Source organism: Canis lupus, chromosome 23 (assembly GCF_003254725.2).
Source record: "Canis lupus dingo isolate Sandy chromosome 23, ASM325472v2, whole genome shotgun sequence".
Classification (NCBI taxonomy): domain Eukaryota; kingdom Metazoa; phylum Chordata; class Mammalia; order Carnivora; family Canidae; genus Canis; species Canis lupus.
Genome location: NC_064265.1, coordinates 41,735,238 through 41,751,323, shown reverse-complemented (window position 1 = coordinate 41,751,323; position 16,086 = coordinate 41,735,238). Strand labels below are relative to the sequence as shown.

At 39.9% G+C, this 16,086-nt stretch overlaps 1 protein-coding gene and 1 non-coding gene across 7 annotated transcripts in view; both read left to right on the top strand.

Annotated features, from left to right (window-relative positions):
* The first annotated feature begins 3,986 nt into the window (after window positions 1–3,986).
* Window positions 3,987–4,089, top strand: LOC112661244 (U6 spliceosomal RNA). The gene has a single exon (XR_003137550.3). It is a non-coding gene; the product is annotated as a U6 spliceosomal RNA (small nuclear RNA).
* Window positions 4,090–5,875: 1,786 nt separating this feature from the next.
* LOC112661070 (phospholipid scramblase 1) overlaps window positions 5,876–16,086 on the top strand; it is a 29,456-nt gene continuing 19,245 nt past the window's right edge. Inside the window, exons 1-3 of one of the 6 annotated variants that reach the window (XM_049100119.1) lie at window positions 5,876–6,107; window positions 10,389–10,414; window positions 13,229–13,334. In XM_049100119.1, coding sequence (XP_048956076.1) covers window positions 13,254–13,334 — 81 coding nt within the window. In that variant the 5' untranslated portion in view covers window positions 5,876–6,107; window positions 10,389–10,414; window positions 13,229–13,253. Of the gene's footprint in view, window positions 6,108–6,150; window positions 6,229–6,319; window positions 6,339–6,426; window positions 6,472–10,388; window positions 10,415–13,228; window positions 13,335–16,086 lie in introns of those variants that run through there. The other 5 variants (XM_025448937.3, XM_049100121.1, XM_025448940.3 and 2 more) reach the window with 5 other exon arrangements.

Sequence of the window (16,086 nt, the reverse complement as noted above, 5' to 3'; positions counted from 1 at the left end):
ATTGATTAGTTTAGATCATTATAACTGCTATAACACATTTCAATGGCTTTTCTTAATACAAGGCAATTTCTTGCTTACTTATCAAGGTGGGAGTTTCTAGTCTGTGGGTAGCTTTTATTCGGCATGGTGTTTCAGGGCCACAAGATCTTTCTGTTTTGTAGCTCCACCATTTCATAAGGTCTCATCAACTTCTACATCAAGATGGAGGGAGGGAGGGAGGGAGGGAGGGAAAGAGCGCAGTGAAGGCTCACCTACTTCTTAAGAACCTTGGCTTGCAGAACATGAGAGACTCCTAACTCTGGGAAATGAACTAGGGGTGGGGGAAGGGGAGGTGGGCGGGGGGTGGGGGTGACAAGGTGACAGGCACTGAGCGGGGGCACTTGATGGGATGAGCACTGGGTGTTATTCTAAATGTTGGCAAATTGAACACCAATAAAAAATAAATTTAAAATAAATAAATAAATAAATAAATAAATAAATAAATAAATAAAAAAAATAATATTAAATCTAGGATAAGATTAAATTACTTTCATATTCTGTGGTTCCATTTTCATGATAAAGTTCCAATCAAAACCTTTCAAAAAAAAAAAAAAAGACCTTGGCTTGGAAATAATACATTTGTTCCCTCTCACATCTATTGGTTGCAATCCACCACATGGCCGCATGTTAGCTAAGTAATTACCAGCAACAATTCTATACTAAGAAAAAGAAAACACAAATTTTGTTGAACAGGTCATTGTCTTTGAATCAACATCAAGAGTTCAACTTCCTATCCCACCCCTTCTTACACCGTAGCATACTTAACCACTTATATTCCTGAAAGACACCAAGCCCTCACTTTGCCTATGTCCCAGCCTTGTGCTCATGGCTAACCTCTACTCTTCTTTCAAAATTTAGCTGAAAAATCTTTTTGTATAGAAAACCATTACAGAACTCTTATTTCTGGATAAGTATTCTCTCTATATATTCCTGTTGTAAGAGGTGCTTGGAAAAATCTTGATAGGCTCAGTTACATACATTTTTACTTTAAAAATATCCATTTTTCTTTTCAGGGGGACTGAAAAAATAGCAGTATGGAAAATGAAACCTGACTCATTTGGAGTGAATCTTAGTACCAATTTCTGAAAATATTTTTGGTAAGGTAACACAATTTAAGATTTTATAAACAGTTGTGACCATACGTCTGACAACATATAGTTTGTTAAAGAGGAACTTTTGGTTTGTTTTTATCTTTAGGAAAAACTTGTAGAAAATGATATAAAACTCTTGCTTAATAACAAATTCATTTCCTTATTTTTATAAGAAGACACCAGACAGCATCTCCCAGCTTGCTTCACATTTCAGTGTGGCCATTTAACTAAGTTCAAACCAAGGAAATATTACAAGAAATGATGTGTGTCAATTCCAGGAGTGGCCCATAAAAACCTCCCATATACAACCAACTTCTTTCTTTTCTCTGCAGACTCAGTGTCAGAGTCCAGAAAAATCTTGGAAGCCATATACTAAAGATGTCAGTGCTTCCATTAGCCTGGGCCCTGTAGTCATGCTGTAAAACAGAGCTCCCACCCTACCAAAGAGGAACACTTCTATTTGGTTGTTCCATCGTATAAAAAGAAAAAAAACTTTCTGTTGTGTAGTAAAGTTTGGAGGTAGAGGTTGAAAATGCCACCAGCATTATCCTAAATAATATGACCCAATGTTGACAACTAAAGTATTTGTGTTTGGGAATCTAATTGGAAAACTAAAAACCTTTGCTAAGGTTAATATTTCAATACAAAAAGTTTTATCCTGATACAAATAACTTGAAGCACCCAGATGTCAAGACCTTCTTTTGCTGCTTCCACTGTATCAATTCCACCTGGGAGCTGCGGGAGCTAATGTCTATAGCATTTGGTCTAGGCAAGAAAAGAGAGATAAGAGCAACAAGGAGAATTTTAGAAAGAATACATTTAAGATCCTTAGTAGTATAATGCTTCTGACTAAAAATAACCTTAAATAGCTTAAATAAAAAGACTGAATCACAAAGAGCTACAACCAAGGTGTAATATTTTAAAATCCTACACACCACCATGCAGAAGAGGACAGCAGTGAAGAGGCTTGCTTATTTTGAGTATAAAATTGGACACAAAGCAAAAATAAATATCCTTGGAGAGTCCATAACGACAAGCCAGCCTTCAGAGAACAAGTCATCTGGAGCTATAATAAGTCCAGGATCGGTGTTATAGGTCATCAGTGCCATCAAGTCCTTGAACTCTTTCCATGTTTCTATCATCCTCAAGACTTGTCCTCACATAGTCTCAAGACGGCTGTCACAATTTCACATAATCATTGCCATATATAGAGGAGAAGGAGGCATACACATACCTATATGTACTTATGTGTGTGTACACATACACATATTTATGTGTATAGAGTATGTGTATATGTGCACATATATGTATGTGTACGTGTGTTTACATACATATGTACACATGCAAATATACATAAAGTTAAGCGGAAAGCACATTTTTAGAAGTCTTCTAGAAGATTTTCCCTTAGCCAAATCTGTGTAATATGCCCACATGTAAACCAATCACAAGGAAAGGAACTGATTGTCTAGTAATGAAAAATCATCCTTTGCTTTAGGACCCTCTTTCCATAAACATACTGTTCTCCAATACCTTATAAAAATAGGATTCCTTTCAGGTCCATTATTAACCCACTGATTCAGAAAAACTGAAGGCAGAGGGGATCCCTGGGTGGCTCAGTGGTTTGGCGCCTGCCTTTGGCCCAGGGCGCGATCCTGGAGTCCCGGGATTGGGTCCCGCATCGGGCTCCCAGCATGGGGCCTGCTTCTCCCTCCTCCTGTGTCTCTGCCTCTCTCTCTCTCTCTCTCTGTGTGTCCCTCATGAATAAATAAATAAAATCTTAAAAAAAAAAAAAAACAGAATGGGAATTTCTAGGGATTCAAGAAAAATAATCATATAGGAAGAAAGTTTGAAAAATAACATTGAAAATGTAATCTAGTAGATTTCTACAGTTTTCCTGCCCCATCTATAGAAGAAGCTCAACAGTCAGGAAACTAAACTGTAAACAGATGCTTCTACAAGCACTGGACTCTGGGCATCTACTCTGGCTACCATAAAAGTGTTAAAACCAAAGACATATTCAAGGCCAATTTAGGTGAATTTCCTACACCAAGAAGGGGGAAAAAACTAAGAGCCCCACTAAAACCTGGATTTGTAGGATTACCACCTTAAAACATGACAGAGATGTAAACCCCACCATGTAGGAGGGAAGGGCACAGAGAAAACTTACCCTCTTGACCTTGGTGCTAGATTTGAGAAAGACGTATCTATCTGTCATCGTAAAGTTCTTAAGTTATAATAACATCATTGATTTCAGACAAAATAGACTTTGAAGGAAAACTGTTACTAGAAATAAAGAGAAACACTTCATTATTGATAAAGGTTCAATTCACCAGGATAATATAACTACTTTTAGTTTTTGCTGATCATATAAGCACAAGATATTAGGAAAAAATTCAGACAAGAAGAAATAGACAAATCTATCAATATGGTGAGAGATTTTAATATTCCTCTGAATAATTAGTAGAATAAGCAAAGTACCAGCTAAAGTAACAGCATAATTAAGAAATTGACCTAATACAAAAAAATATAATACCATATTCAACAATTGAAGAGTACACCTATTTTTCAAGTGTATTTAAAATATGTAAAAAAATCTCAAATGGTTGAAACCATTTATAGCATGTTCTTGGACCACAATACCATTATAAATAATAACTAGAAAATTCTAGCTTCTTCATAAGACATCAAGAAAGAATCATAATGAAAAAAAAAAAAGAAGGAATCATAATGGATATCCTGGTGTACAGTAGGCTTTTTAAAATAAAATGTGAAGGCCAGAGATCAGAGGTGAAAACACAGGTGCTCACTTTGGTGGCACATAAATTAAATTGGAATGATAAAAAATATAAATAAATAAATAAATAAATAAATAAATAAATAAATAGGAATGATACTGAGAATATTAGCATAGCCACTGCACAAGGATGGCACACAAATTCGTGAAGTGTCCCACATTTTTTTAAAAAGATAAAAACACAGTAGAAGATGATTAAAAATGAAAGAGTTGTGAAAGCAACTTTAAATAGGATAAAATCCAGAGACCCACTAAGCTAAAAAAAAAAACTCCCTCATTTAAAAAATGAGGGATTCAATCCACGAAATTAAAGAGCACAACAAATCAGCAACAGAAAACTCTGTACTAAATATTAGACATATCATAGAGCATGGTAAAATATTCAGTAATTCTATGAAAGATTATTCTATATTACTTACAATCTGAATTAACATAAACAATAATAAGGTCATATGTACCAATCAGAATAGCAAACATTTAGAATTGATCCTCAAGAAGTGAAGACATGTGATAAAACAAGTATTTCCATACTTTATTGACAGAAGAACAGAATGACGGGTTTTCTGTAGTGTATATACACATAAGGATATGTGCAAGGTTGATGACTGTAGCATAATTTGTAATTATAAAACAGGAAATAAACTGCACCCAGATGATTAGATCGAGACCATTCAGTATCAGAGGCAAGGGGATTTCTAAGATGCATCCTAAAGGAGAAAAAAACATGCCCCAGATAACAGTCTGCATGAAACAATCTTCTTTAGGTAAAGAAACACTACGTACATGTGTGCATATATGTGTGTATATATAATGATATTTATTCAGCGCTTACTCCTTAGCAGGCATCACTCTAAACTTCTTGCATATTTTAACTTCTTCAATCCTCATAAAAATATTATGAGACGCATACTACTACTACCCTCACTTTACAGATTAAAAAAGAGGCACAGAGATAGTAATTTGCACAAAGTCACGGAGAATGAGAAGGGATTCAGATCTAAGAGGCAGGTTTCCCCCCTCCTTTTTACTTCTTTTCTCAATTTCATTTTCTATTGCTCTCCCTTCCCACCCCCTCTTCCTTCCTCCCGCCTACTTCCTCCCTTAGTCTTCAAGTATCTGTTGCTAGGGTCATGGGAAGAAAAGGAGAGGAGAGCTGCCCAAGACGCCTTTCGCTTTATTTATCCATATTCAGCTTTATTGTTTGGAAGATCCTGTATTACTTTTGTAAATAAAACACTTTAAGGAAAAAAAAGAATCAATGAATCCTTCAGTTTAAGCAATATGAGTTCGTTTGTGTGTGTGTGTGTGTGTGTTTTTTTCCAATATGAGTTTATTGAGCCTGTTTGCCAGTGGCGGGGGTGGGGGTAGATGGCAGAAAAATTAAACACTCTAAACACATCTAGTCAGTTTGACTCTTAAAAGTTAGCAGCCTTGGGGACCCCTGGGGGGCTCAGCGGCTTAGCATGTGCCTTCAGCCCAGGGCCTGATCCTGGGGTCCCGGGATAGGGTCCCACGTTGGGGTCCCTGCAGGGAGCTTGCTTCCCCCTCTGCCTGTGTCTCTGCCTCTCTCTCTCTCTCTCTCTCTCGAATAAATAAAATCTTTTTTAAAAAAAAAGTCAATGTGTAGTTCATAATAAATAAATAAATAATAAATAAATAAATAAATAATAAATAACTAGCTAGCTAGCTAGCGGCCTTTGGTGGAGAATGAGGGATGGGCGGAGAGAGGGAGAGACAGACACTGAGAGAGCCAGACGGACAGCGAGCCAGGACGGAGAGAGCTAAAGAGAAGAAGCCCCATGAAGAAAAGCGAGCTCGACCCCGGGCCGTTTGCACCCGCAGCGGCGCTGCAGGCTCCGGGCGGCGGAAGCTCCCGGGAGGCCCGCGCCCCCACCCCACCCCGGCGGCCCCGCCCCCTCCGTGACTCCCCGGGCCCGGCTGCCCCCGCCTCCCGGCGCCTCGCTGCCCGGGGCCCCGGAACAGACGTCAGGGCCCGCAGGGCGCAGGGGGCGCAGGGGGCGCAGCGGGGCCAGCGGCGAGCGCGCGCTCGGGGCACCTGCAGGGGCGTGGACGCCGCCACCGGGAAACGAAACCGTCAGACCTCGGCGGCGCAAGGTCGCTCCGAGGTTCCGGGGCCTCGCCCTTGGCAGCATCCGGGCAGCATCCGCACGCGGCGGCCACAGGTGGGCGGGCGGCGGGCTCCCGGCCAGGCGCGCGGGGGGGGGGGGGGGGGGGCGGGAGGGCTGTACCTGTGCGGGGCGCGCGGGCGCAGGCTGGGGGCCGGGGTCCTGGCGGCGGCCACAGGTGGGCGGGCGGCGGGCTCCCCGCCAGGTGCGCGGGGGGTGGCGGGGGGCTGTACCTGTGCGGGGCGCGCGGGCACAGGCTGGGGGCCGGGGTCCTGGCGGCGGCCACAGGTGGGCGGGCGGCGGGCTCCCCGCCAGGTGTGCGGGGGGGAAGGGGGCGGGGGCAGGGGGCGGTACCTGTGCGGGGCGCGCGGGCACAGGCTGGGGGCCGGGGTCTTGGAGCATCCGCACGCGGCGGCCACAGGTGGGCGGGCAGCGGGCTCCCCGCCAGGCGCGGGGTGGGGGGGGCTGTACCTGTGCGGGGCGCGCGGACACAGGCTGGGGGCCGGGGTCCTGGCGGCCCGGGGAGCGACCCCCGAGCAGCGACCCGCCTGCGGCACCCCCCCCGCCGGCCCGCCCCAGGGCTCAGGTGTGCCCGCGCCCCGTGGGTGAACACCTGTCCGCGGCGCTGAGAGTCTGAGCTGCGGCTGCCGGCAGCGTGCGGGGGGTGCGGGGGGTGCGCGGGGGTTAGAAGGGCGATTCGCAGGCCCCTCGGAGCTGTCATTTAACAGTGAGTATTCACTACTGGGAAGGCTGCCCCCCCCCCAAACTGTGCGAGCCACCTGGAGCTCCGCGCGCGGGGGCAGGAGGGAGGCAGGTGCTTTACCGCCCACAGGGGGACCCTAGACCCGAGGCTCCCGAGTCCGTCCACCTGCCTGGGTGCACCCCCCGCCTCTGCTACTTAATTCCTGCGGACTCCGAACCCGTTTCTTCATCTCTGGACCTTGCTGGCTCCATCTCTGAAATTGCGTCAAGGTCAAAAATGAGTTCCGAGAGTTAAGAGTAGGATACTTAACTAGTGTAAAAGCTGTTGTCGGAGCTGTGTCCCGCGCTGCAGAAAGTTCTCATTAGGGTTAGCTTTTGGTATTTTTTTTTTAAGATTTTATTTATTTATTCATGAGAGAGAGACAGACAGAAGCAGGCGCCCCGAAAGGAGCCCCATGCGGGTCTCGATCCCGGATCCCGGGGTCACGCCCTGAGCCGAAGGCAGACGCTCCACGCCTGAGCCACTCAGGTGTCCCGCTTTTAGTATTTTTAATAGTAAAGTCCCTGCTTCTCCGAGATTATTATCTGGCTCCCAGGTGGTTTTATTTAGACAGAGATTCCTGGAAGTGGTAAAATAGCTACTACCCAGCTCCAGGAACAGGCAGGTATTGTTTCTCCTGGTTTAGCAATTTGAGAAACAGGATTAGTACAAGTGTCACTTCCGTAGAGGAAATTGTCAAACGATTTATGATTCCCTTTATCATCCTTGAACTTTCTTAATAGCAGAACTTTCTCTTAATACCATGCTCGCGAGCAGGACAACTGCAGGGCTTTGAACACTGAATAAACGCAAGGAATGAAAATTAAGGAAAAGGGAAAATGAGTGGATTTCTGCAGCTGGATAGAAAAGGTGCATGTAAAATAAATAAGTGGCTGAATCTGAGACGAAGCAGCCTTCACATTTGTACGGGAGCTGTTCTTTATGGGAAAGGAGGGAAATAAAACCCTACACATCTTGTTCAGTCAGCAAGCACCAGTTAAGTGCCTTGTCCTGGACAAGATAGTCCATACTCTGGCCTTTGAGAACATAGAACGCAGGTAGAGAGAAACTACGTTAAAACTGTCCTACACTTCTCTATTCTTTTGTCTGATCTCTCCCCCCCCCCCTTTTTCTTTTTCCTGTAATCCACAAACCTTTCATTTCCTTGAATTAGTCAATCTCCCTCTAGCCACAGGACTTGTGCCAGTTGCCTCTGCAATGCTTCACTTCCCCAACCCCCATCCATGGCCTAGTTGATTTTAGACAGCCTTTGGCTCTCAGATTCAAAGTAGGTCAGGGACAAAGAGTTCTGTCATTGTCTTTATTTGCTAAAATAATTCAGAACATATATCCACATCGTGGGCCTCAGAAAAATGTTAACTGATTTGTTGTTAAACAATTAAGAAGTAAACATGGATCGATGATTCAAATATAGGTTATGCCTGGTTTATAGGCATACTAGTCTTAGGAGCTATCAAAACTAGGGATGCTTCCTTTGGGCTCCAGATTGTACATTAATATTTTTCTGAAAGCAATAAGAGAAATTTCAGGACCCCCAAGAGATGGGTCAAGGATTTCACTGTAAGATGAGTTCTGGAACCATGATTGATGTCACCTGCATTATTTCTCTTCCCTGATGGAAGAGGTTTATAATTTTCAAAGAGCCCAGAGCAGCAATGGGTCTTATGGTATCTGATGGAATAATTTTACCAGAAATATACTTATATGAATATAGTATATGATGCACTAATCTCTCATTTAACTGAATTAGGAAGAAGGGTATAGGGCAGCCCGGGTGGCTCAGCAGTTTAGTGCCTTCAGCCCAGGGCGTGATCCTGGAGACTCAGGATCGAGTCCCATGTCAGGCTCCTTGCATGGAGCCTGCGTCTCCCTCTGCCTGTGTCTCTGCCTCCCTCTCTCTCTCTCTCTCTTTCTCTCTCTCATGAATAAATAAATAAAATCTTTTTTTTAAGAAAAAGAAGGGTATAGTATTCAGATTATAATTTGAATTTATACATTTGTCCTGAAGTAATTAAGATTCCAGTGGTACAATATATATGACTTCCTTAGATTTTTTTTTTCTTTTAGTACAGGATAAATATGATGTTCTTTTCCCTGGAAGTTTTTCTAGGACTTGTTTCTTATTAAAAGTCCTGGGGGCATTATTAAAAAGTTATACTAATTAATTAATTCACCCAGGACTCCGCCTTACTCATTTCCAAAACTGGGTGACATTACCTCTTGTTAATAGACCCTTAAGTTTGAGAAAATCAAAAGATCTCTGAAACAGCAAACAAGACTAGACAGGGTGACATGGTGAGTATCCTCTTTATTCTACAAGTGCTTTATTCTACTGGCACAAATACAGGCCACGACTGTCCCTTAACATTTTGTACCAAAACTTATGCTTGATTTTTTGCTTAATTGCAAAAATTCTAAAACCTACAGCACAGTGAGGACCCAGATTTTGTTCTGCAGCAGTTTTGCCAACAGGGAATCATTCTCACAAATCTATACTTTAAGATTCAAAATAATATAACCACATAGGAAAGAAAAGAGCACAGCAGGACAAACAAGCTCTGTGTTAGAGTCTGTTGAGTTTCCTGGGATCTCTAGACAAGAAGTTTTGCCTGGGTTAAATGTTATTAGTAGGCATAAAGGGGGTTGGGATTTTTTTAAAGATTTTATTTATTTATTCATGACACACACAGAGAGAGAGAGAGGCAGAGACACAGGCAGAGGGAGAAGCAGGCTCCATGTAGGGAGCCCGACGTGGGACTCGATCCCAGGTCTCCAGGATCAGGTCTTTGATCTCGGTCTTCCCAGGCTGAAGGCAGCGCCAAACCGCTGGGCCACCGGGGCTGCCCAGGGGTTGGGATTTAAAGTGGAGAAATCAGGGAAAAAGGGATCAAGGAACTGGAAGGTAGAAATACTGAGAGCATTTTTTTTTTAATTGTTATTTTCTGTAGAAATAACCAAACACAAAGTTTTGGTTGGATTGTCATGGCGCTACAACTATGCAACACCTGAGAATGGGTTCTCTGGCTAAAAGTATATCTTGAAACATAGAAAAAAGGGTCAGGCCTTTTCAGATTTACTGCTGAAATTGGGAAGGATATATCCACAGAACCTGGAATCCAGAGACATTTGCAGTAGTGTGATCTGATAGCTAACTTCACGTCTAGAGTCCAGCCCTAAGGCTGGGTGCTGGATCACACATTTCTTTTGTGTAGATTGGAAGGCTCCAGTTCTTTACTGAGTTGCAATGTGTCGTCTTAAGATCACAGTGTTTTCCTTTTGGCTTTCTGCCTCATAGGACCCTCTCCTCCCAAAGGTTTATAGGAAATGTCCATGATCCTGGGGGGACCCACAACTTTGTAAGTTGTACTCAAAACCACATCAGAAAAAAAAAAAAAAATAAACACATCAGTGGGGAATGGGAGCAAGGTCAAAGGGTTTAAATGACTGTTTCTGGTAGATTAGATGAATAGAAGAATATCCTATGTGTATGGATAGTTTCAGATTATCTTGTTTCAACAGTCATATTTGACCTATAAATTTTAGACAATGTACTAATATCAGGTCTTCTTTTTCAGAACTCTCTAAACCATGGAAAAACAAAGTAAGTAATTTAAGTGTTTACTTTCATTTTATAGTGTTAAATTGTTGTTAATATGTTCTTTGTCATAATGTTTTATTCAGTTTCAAAGGATATAATTTGCTTTGTTTTGTTTATGCTCCAGAACCCAAATTCTAGTTCATTGCTTTGACTGTAGAGACAAAGTACACACATATCCACTACCACTAATTTTTTCTGTAAAAATAAAAAAGTCTTAGGTAAGCCTAAGGAATTTTAGTCTTACTGGGAAATATGTTATATAATTCATACTATATTCTACCTAGATCAGGTTTTCCGTCTTTATGTGCATTTTCTATACATAAACATTATTCAACTCATTAAATTAACAGATAATAAATTTAATATGTCAGTCCATTGTAATAAAATCTTCAGATATAGCCTGCTATATATTTGATAACATACACATGTGAACAGGTTTAAATAAATACCAATCATTATACTCTGGCTTTTTTCTGCCAAGAGAATACTAAGGGCTCCTTGGTGGCACAGTTAATTAAGCAGCAAACTCTGGATTTTGGCTCAGGTCATGATCTCAGAGTCATCGATCAAGTCTCACATTGGGCTCTGTGCTCAGCAGAGTCTGCTTGTCCCCCTCCCTCTGCTGTCCCCTTCTCTCTCTTTGACTCTATCTCTAAAATAAATAAATAGATAAATAAAATCTTAAAAAAAAATTCTAAAGCAGATGGGTATTGACCAAGCATATATTAAAAGACTTTGTCTTTTTTTTAAATATAAAGTTCTGAAGAGTAAAACAATACATATAGGGAATAATATGAAGAAAAAAATGCTGTTTTGTGAGATTTATATTCTCTTTATTTTTGTTTAAATACGAAAGAGACATTTGTCTTTCACCACAGTGTCAGTCTTGCTACATATATTACTCTGTACGACTAGAAACCTCAGCTTTCCTTCATGAAGTTTCATGATCTTCTCTTAATGTTTGCTATATTAATTTAACTTTACTTACAAAACTCAGGGTTTTTAAATGCAAATTGATACAATATTGCACTGTTATATTTGCCGCAAGCATTAGGATGCTTCAGATCACTTTAGAAAGGTTCTTTTGGCCAAGGTCATAGTCACCTTTTAACACTTCATCTTCTCATATATATTTGTGTGTGTGTAAATGTATGTAAATAGGAATAAATATATAGAGAAGTAAAAATAAAGTTTCTTTATGATAATGTGACAGTCCTATGATATCTATAAATTATTTTAAGTTCCATTTCACAAATGCAGAAATCCATTCATCATTCATATGCTTTGGTCTATTTGACCACTTCCCCATTTGCTTGGTTTCCTTTTATATGAATTCCTGCTGAAATTCCTAAAACTAGGGTCAATACCCTGGAACCCAAACCCCAGAGATTAGGAGCTTCTAATTTCTTGACTCTATCAGCTCCTAGATAGGTATATGCACTGACTATTGCTCAAACAATAGTACCCAGCAAGAGGTGCCAAAATGTGACATATCATTCAAGAGCAGGTCTGTTAGTCAGACTTGCAGTGTGTTTTCTTGAGATCTGGTCAGTGTGATTCAACTCAGGTTGGGAGTGGGGCTGTGGGCAGGGCCTCGAGAGCTAGAGAACTAGGAGATAGGCCCCCACTCGAAGCCAACAAAGGAATGGTTGGAATGGAGTGACTTGTATTTCAGAGATCTGTAATAAATCAGGGTATGTTACACTATCTGTTCAGGGAAAAGCCCTGGAGGAAGTAGAGGATTCTTTGTTAATTACCTGAATTTGCAGTCTCCATAGACTCCATTCTGTTGAAGTTATTAGGAAGCCAATTGAATGGAAGAGGAGGGTGGCTCACAATCCAGCTTTCCTACTGAAACCACATGAGTTGAGTGTTCTTTGAAGGCCTATGGTTAAAAAAAAAAAGCATATAGAAAATATATCAGATTTTGACTTTTTCTTCTGTATTAATGTCATGCCCTCATCATTCAATAGGAAACTATTTTGAATTTATAGTTAGCAAGCCATAGTGGAACAGAGGAGAACGTGATATAAGTGTAGTGTCCACTAGACCATAAATTGCATGAAGACAGAGCCAGTATAGCCTCAGAGCTCAACTCAGAGACAATATAGGAGGTGCTCAACAAATATTTATTGTCTGACTGGGGTAGCTACTATATGAGTGACTAGAAAGCACAAATATGAAGAACTAGAAGGTCATGGAATATTAAAAATATTCAACAAAGTTTAATATGCTAGTTTATTGTAATTCAGTCAGTTATGATTTTTATAAGTCAAAATTAGTCAAATATTAGGAATTTCCTATGGTTCAACCTTATTGGGGTAGTTGCAGAGCAAGCATAAAAAGGACATTTAAATATTGAAATGTATGCGTTGTATTACATATTTTTTAACTATATTACATATTTTTAAAATAATTCTTATAGCAATAATTATACATATCTTTGAAATTATCCGTAACCTTTCCATTATGATCTCTACGTCTTTCTTCACAGTCTATATGTGGTTTTAAAATACTGTTTTCCTAATACCAACAGAATCAAAATACAGAAGTAAACATTAATCAGGCATATTAGAAAACTAGAAATTCAGTCCCTGTAACTCAGCTCATTTTATCTGAAAAAGAATTTCTTTGAAACAGGATTCTGCTAAAAATTAAGTCTGAAAGCAAGCATAGCTTGTGTTGAGTGAAGAATTCACTTTATCAATTTTAGTCAGCACAAGATTGTGTAAATGAAAATTATCTAAAGACAATGTATTTTTCTTTCTAAGGATAATGTAATTTTCTTTCTGATATATATTTTATTAAAGTAGATAGATGTTTACCCGCCCCTGTATTGCAGATGGGCAAATGGATGCTCCTCATCCAGGGACAAATCTACCATCTGGACATCCCCCTGAATATCCTTCAGCAGCATTCCAAGGTAAAATATTTATTTAAAGAATAAACCCCCCCAAATTTTAAATTATTGTTATTCCCCTAAAGTGTACGTATGTGTGTGTCTGCCTGTCTCTGTGTGTGTTTTGGTAGTGTCTTTTACTAAAAGTGCAATAATGAAATTGGAAGCCTATTGTTAATTTTTTTGGCTTGACTATGTATTATCATAAATATCATAAAAGTAATTTTTACTTATACAGGATAGTAAAGATGTAGAGTCAATAAAAATTTAGCAAATAAAGTTTTCACATAAATTAAACCCCCAAATAGACATTTTAAATAAAAGATTTAATTGATTCTCCACCTGTTCTGAAACACATTTAGGACATTTATCCCCGAGTATTTTTGAGTCAGATATTAGCCAAGGGTAATTGTGCACAGTGAGAGTCACAGAAAAGAGGTGACTACTTAAAACTGGAAATTCTAAGTAGTAAAAATGTAGCTTCCTGGGTATCATTTTCATTTTCATTCCATAACATATATGAGAGCTTTGCATTTATATACATCCTAACTCATGCCTTCATCTAAGAAAAGCAGTTGAGTCATATCACTCCATACAAGGCAATACCTTTTTACCCTTTGAACCAATGAATAGGAGACTTCAGAGATTTTTATTTAGTCAAATGCAGTTATCAAAATAACTGGAACTTTTCTAAATGACAAAGTTCATGGTGCACCTGGATTTACAAGTAGTCCGACTACTCCCACCTTGAGAGACCATTCTGAAGATTTAGTTAGGATCAAAAGGAATCCGGTTTGGGCAGCAGGGCATATCCATTTTGTTTTCTGCTCTGAGCAAATAAATCTGCTTGAGAATTGAATTATCTAGACAGAAATTTCCCAGTAGGGCCTGGATCTCATTCAGATGTTTGCAGTTAGTTATAAGGATGTGAACTAGAAAATCTCTAAGGTTATAGTTCTCAAGGGGGCCTGCACTGAAATATTATGTGGATGTTCTTAAAAACACTGTACCAGGGCATCATCCCAGAAAAATTTAAAAAGCTCAGGTAGTAGGACCCAGGGATTAGTAATATTTTTAATTCCCCAGGTAATTCTAATGTGCAAACCACCAGAGCTAAGAACTACTGCTCTAAATTCTTATATGATGATTGTTTGAAAAATTATTAGCAAGCTGCAATATTCATCCAAGGCACTTGGAGAATGATTTAATCCACCTTCACAGCTAATTAAAAGTAGGTGATACATAATTAAATTCAGTTATAATCAGACTTGAGAGCTTATGAGAAAAATAGCTTAATTTTATTTCTCAAGTCCAAGGCCACATATATAGTACAGGTCTTAATATGATAATGATGTAGTGATAGTTTAAAAATGAGACTTTACTGTGCATCATGTGTGATAACTCATTTAATTCTCAAGCTTATGAGGTAAATACTATCAATTATCCCCATTATTCAGGTGGGAAAAAGGCATAGAGAGGCTGTATCAGGTTTTGGGTTATGGCTTCTGTACTTGATAGTTGTGCGATGGTTCAAATAAGTTGCTGTACCTCCAAGCCTCTGTTCTTATCTATAAAATGGGGATAATATTTTCCAATTCAGTTTTGTTTGGAGATTAAATGAAAACATATGTAAAATACCTAGTACAATGATTTACAAATAATAAGTGACAAATATTTGTTGACTATTCTACTAATAATACATTAAATCAATTGGACTTTATACAAATAAAAATATTTGTATTTTTACAAATTTCAGGTAGTTCTGTATGTTTAATCCATTGACTTGGGAAATAATCAACTATCCACTCTAGGAGTCTTGAGAAGATTGAAATAATGCTAATAACGTAACCTATTAACTCATATATCCCCATTGATTTGCTTGTGGTCTGATCTTTGCATTGTACCCAGTGATCTTTAAAAATGCTTACCTGTTCATATTACAGATAGCATTCAATGTGTACATCATTGACTTTTCCTTGATTTTAGGATAAAGACCAAAATGCTTATTTTGGTTCACTAGACCTGAAGGCTCCCGTGCATTCTCTTTAACTGTCTCTTAAGCCTGAGTCTCCGCTATTCAAGTCCATGTGCCTTTCTAAAGATTAGTAGACACCCTGTTACTAACCCAGGGCTTCTCTCTGAAACATTTTCCTTGTGCCTCCTGGTCTACTCAACTCCTCTGCATCCTTTAGATCTCAGCTGAAAGGAGGTCCTCAGGGAAGCTGTCCTAACTCCTTCCTTTTCTCTCTCCCCATCCCAACACGTTCCTTTGGCATTTATAGTCATAAAAATCTGGGCCCTTCTTTCAAAGAGCTTGTCTTCAACCATAGTTAACAAATTGGTCATACTGGTGTCGTGGCTCCCTGGAGTATAAAGTATAAGTTATAAAGTATAAAGTTAAAAACTATAACTTTATAAAGTATAAAGTTATCTTCCCCACAAGGCAGTGAGGGCAGGGATTCCATCTGCATTTCTCATTTTAAATCCCAGTGCTCAGCACTCCTATAAACTTTGTAAGATATAAATCAGATTATGGAGCTCACTTGTCTGCTTAAAATCCTCAAAGACCTGTCCATCACACTTGGAATAATATCTAAACTCCTTATGAATGGGCTTCCTCGATGAGCTGCTGTTTCTTCACTGACCACAGTTTCTACTCTTCCTCTCTCCCTTAGGAGGTTTCTCTTTTTCTCAAACATGCCAAATTCATTCCTAAGTAGAAGAGTTTTGCATTTGGTTTTCTTTCCTCCTGGACATTTCTTGCCGGATCTTTACA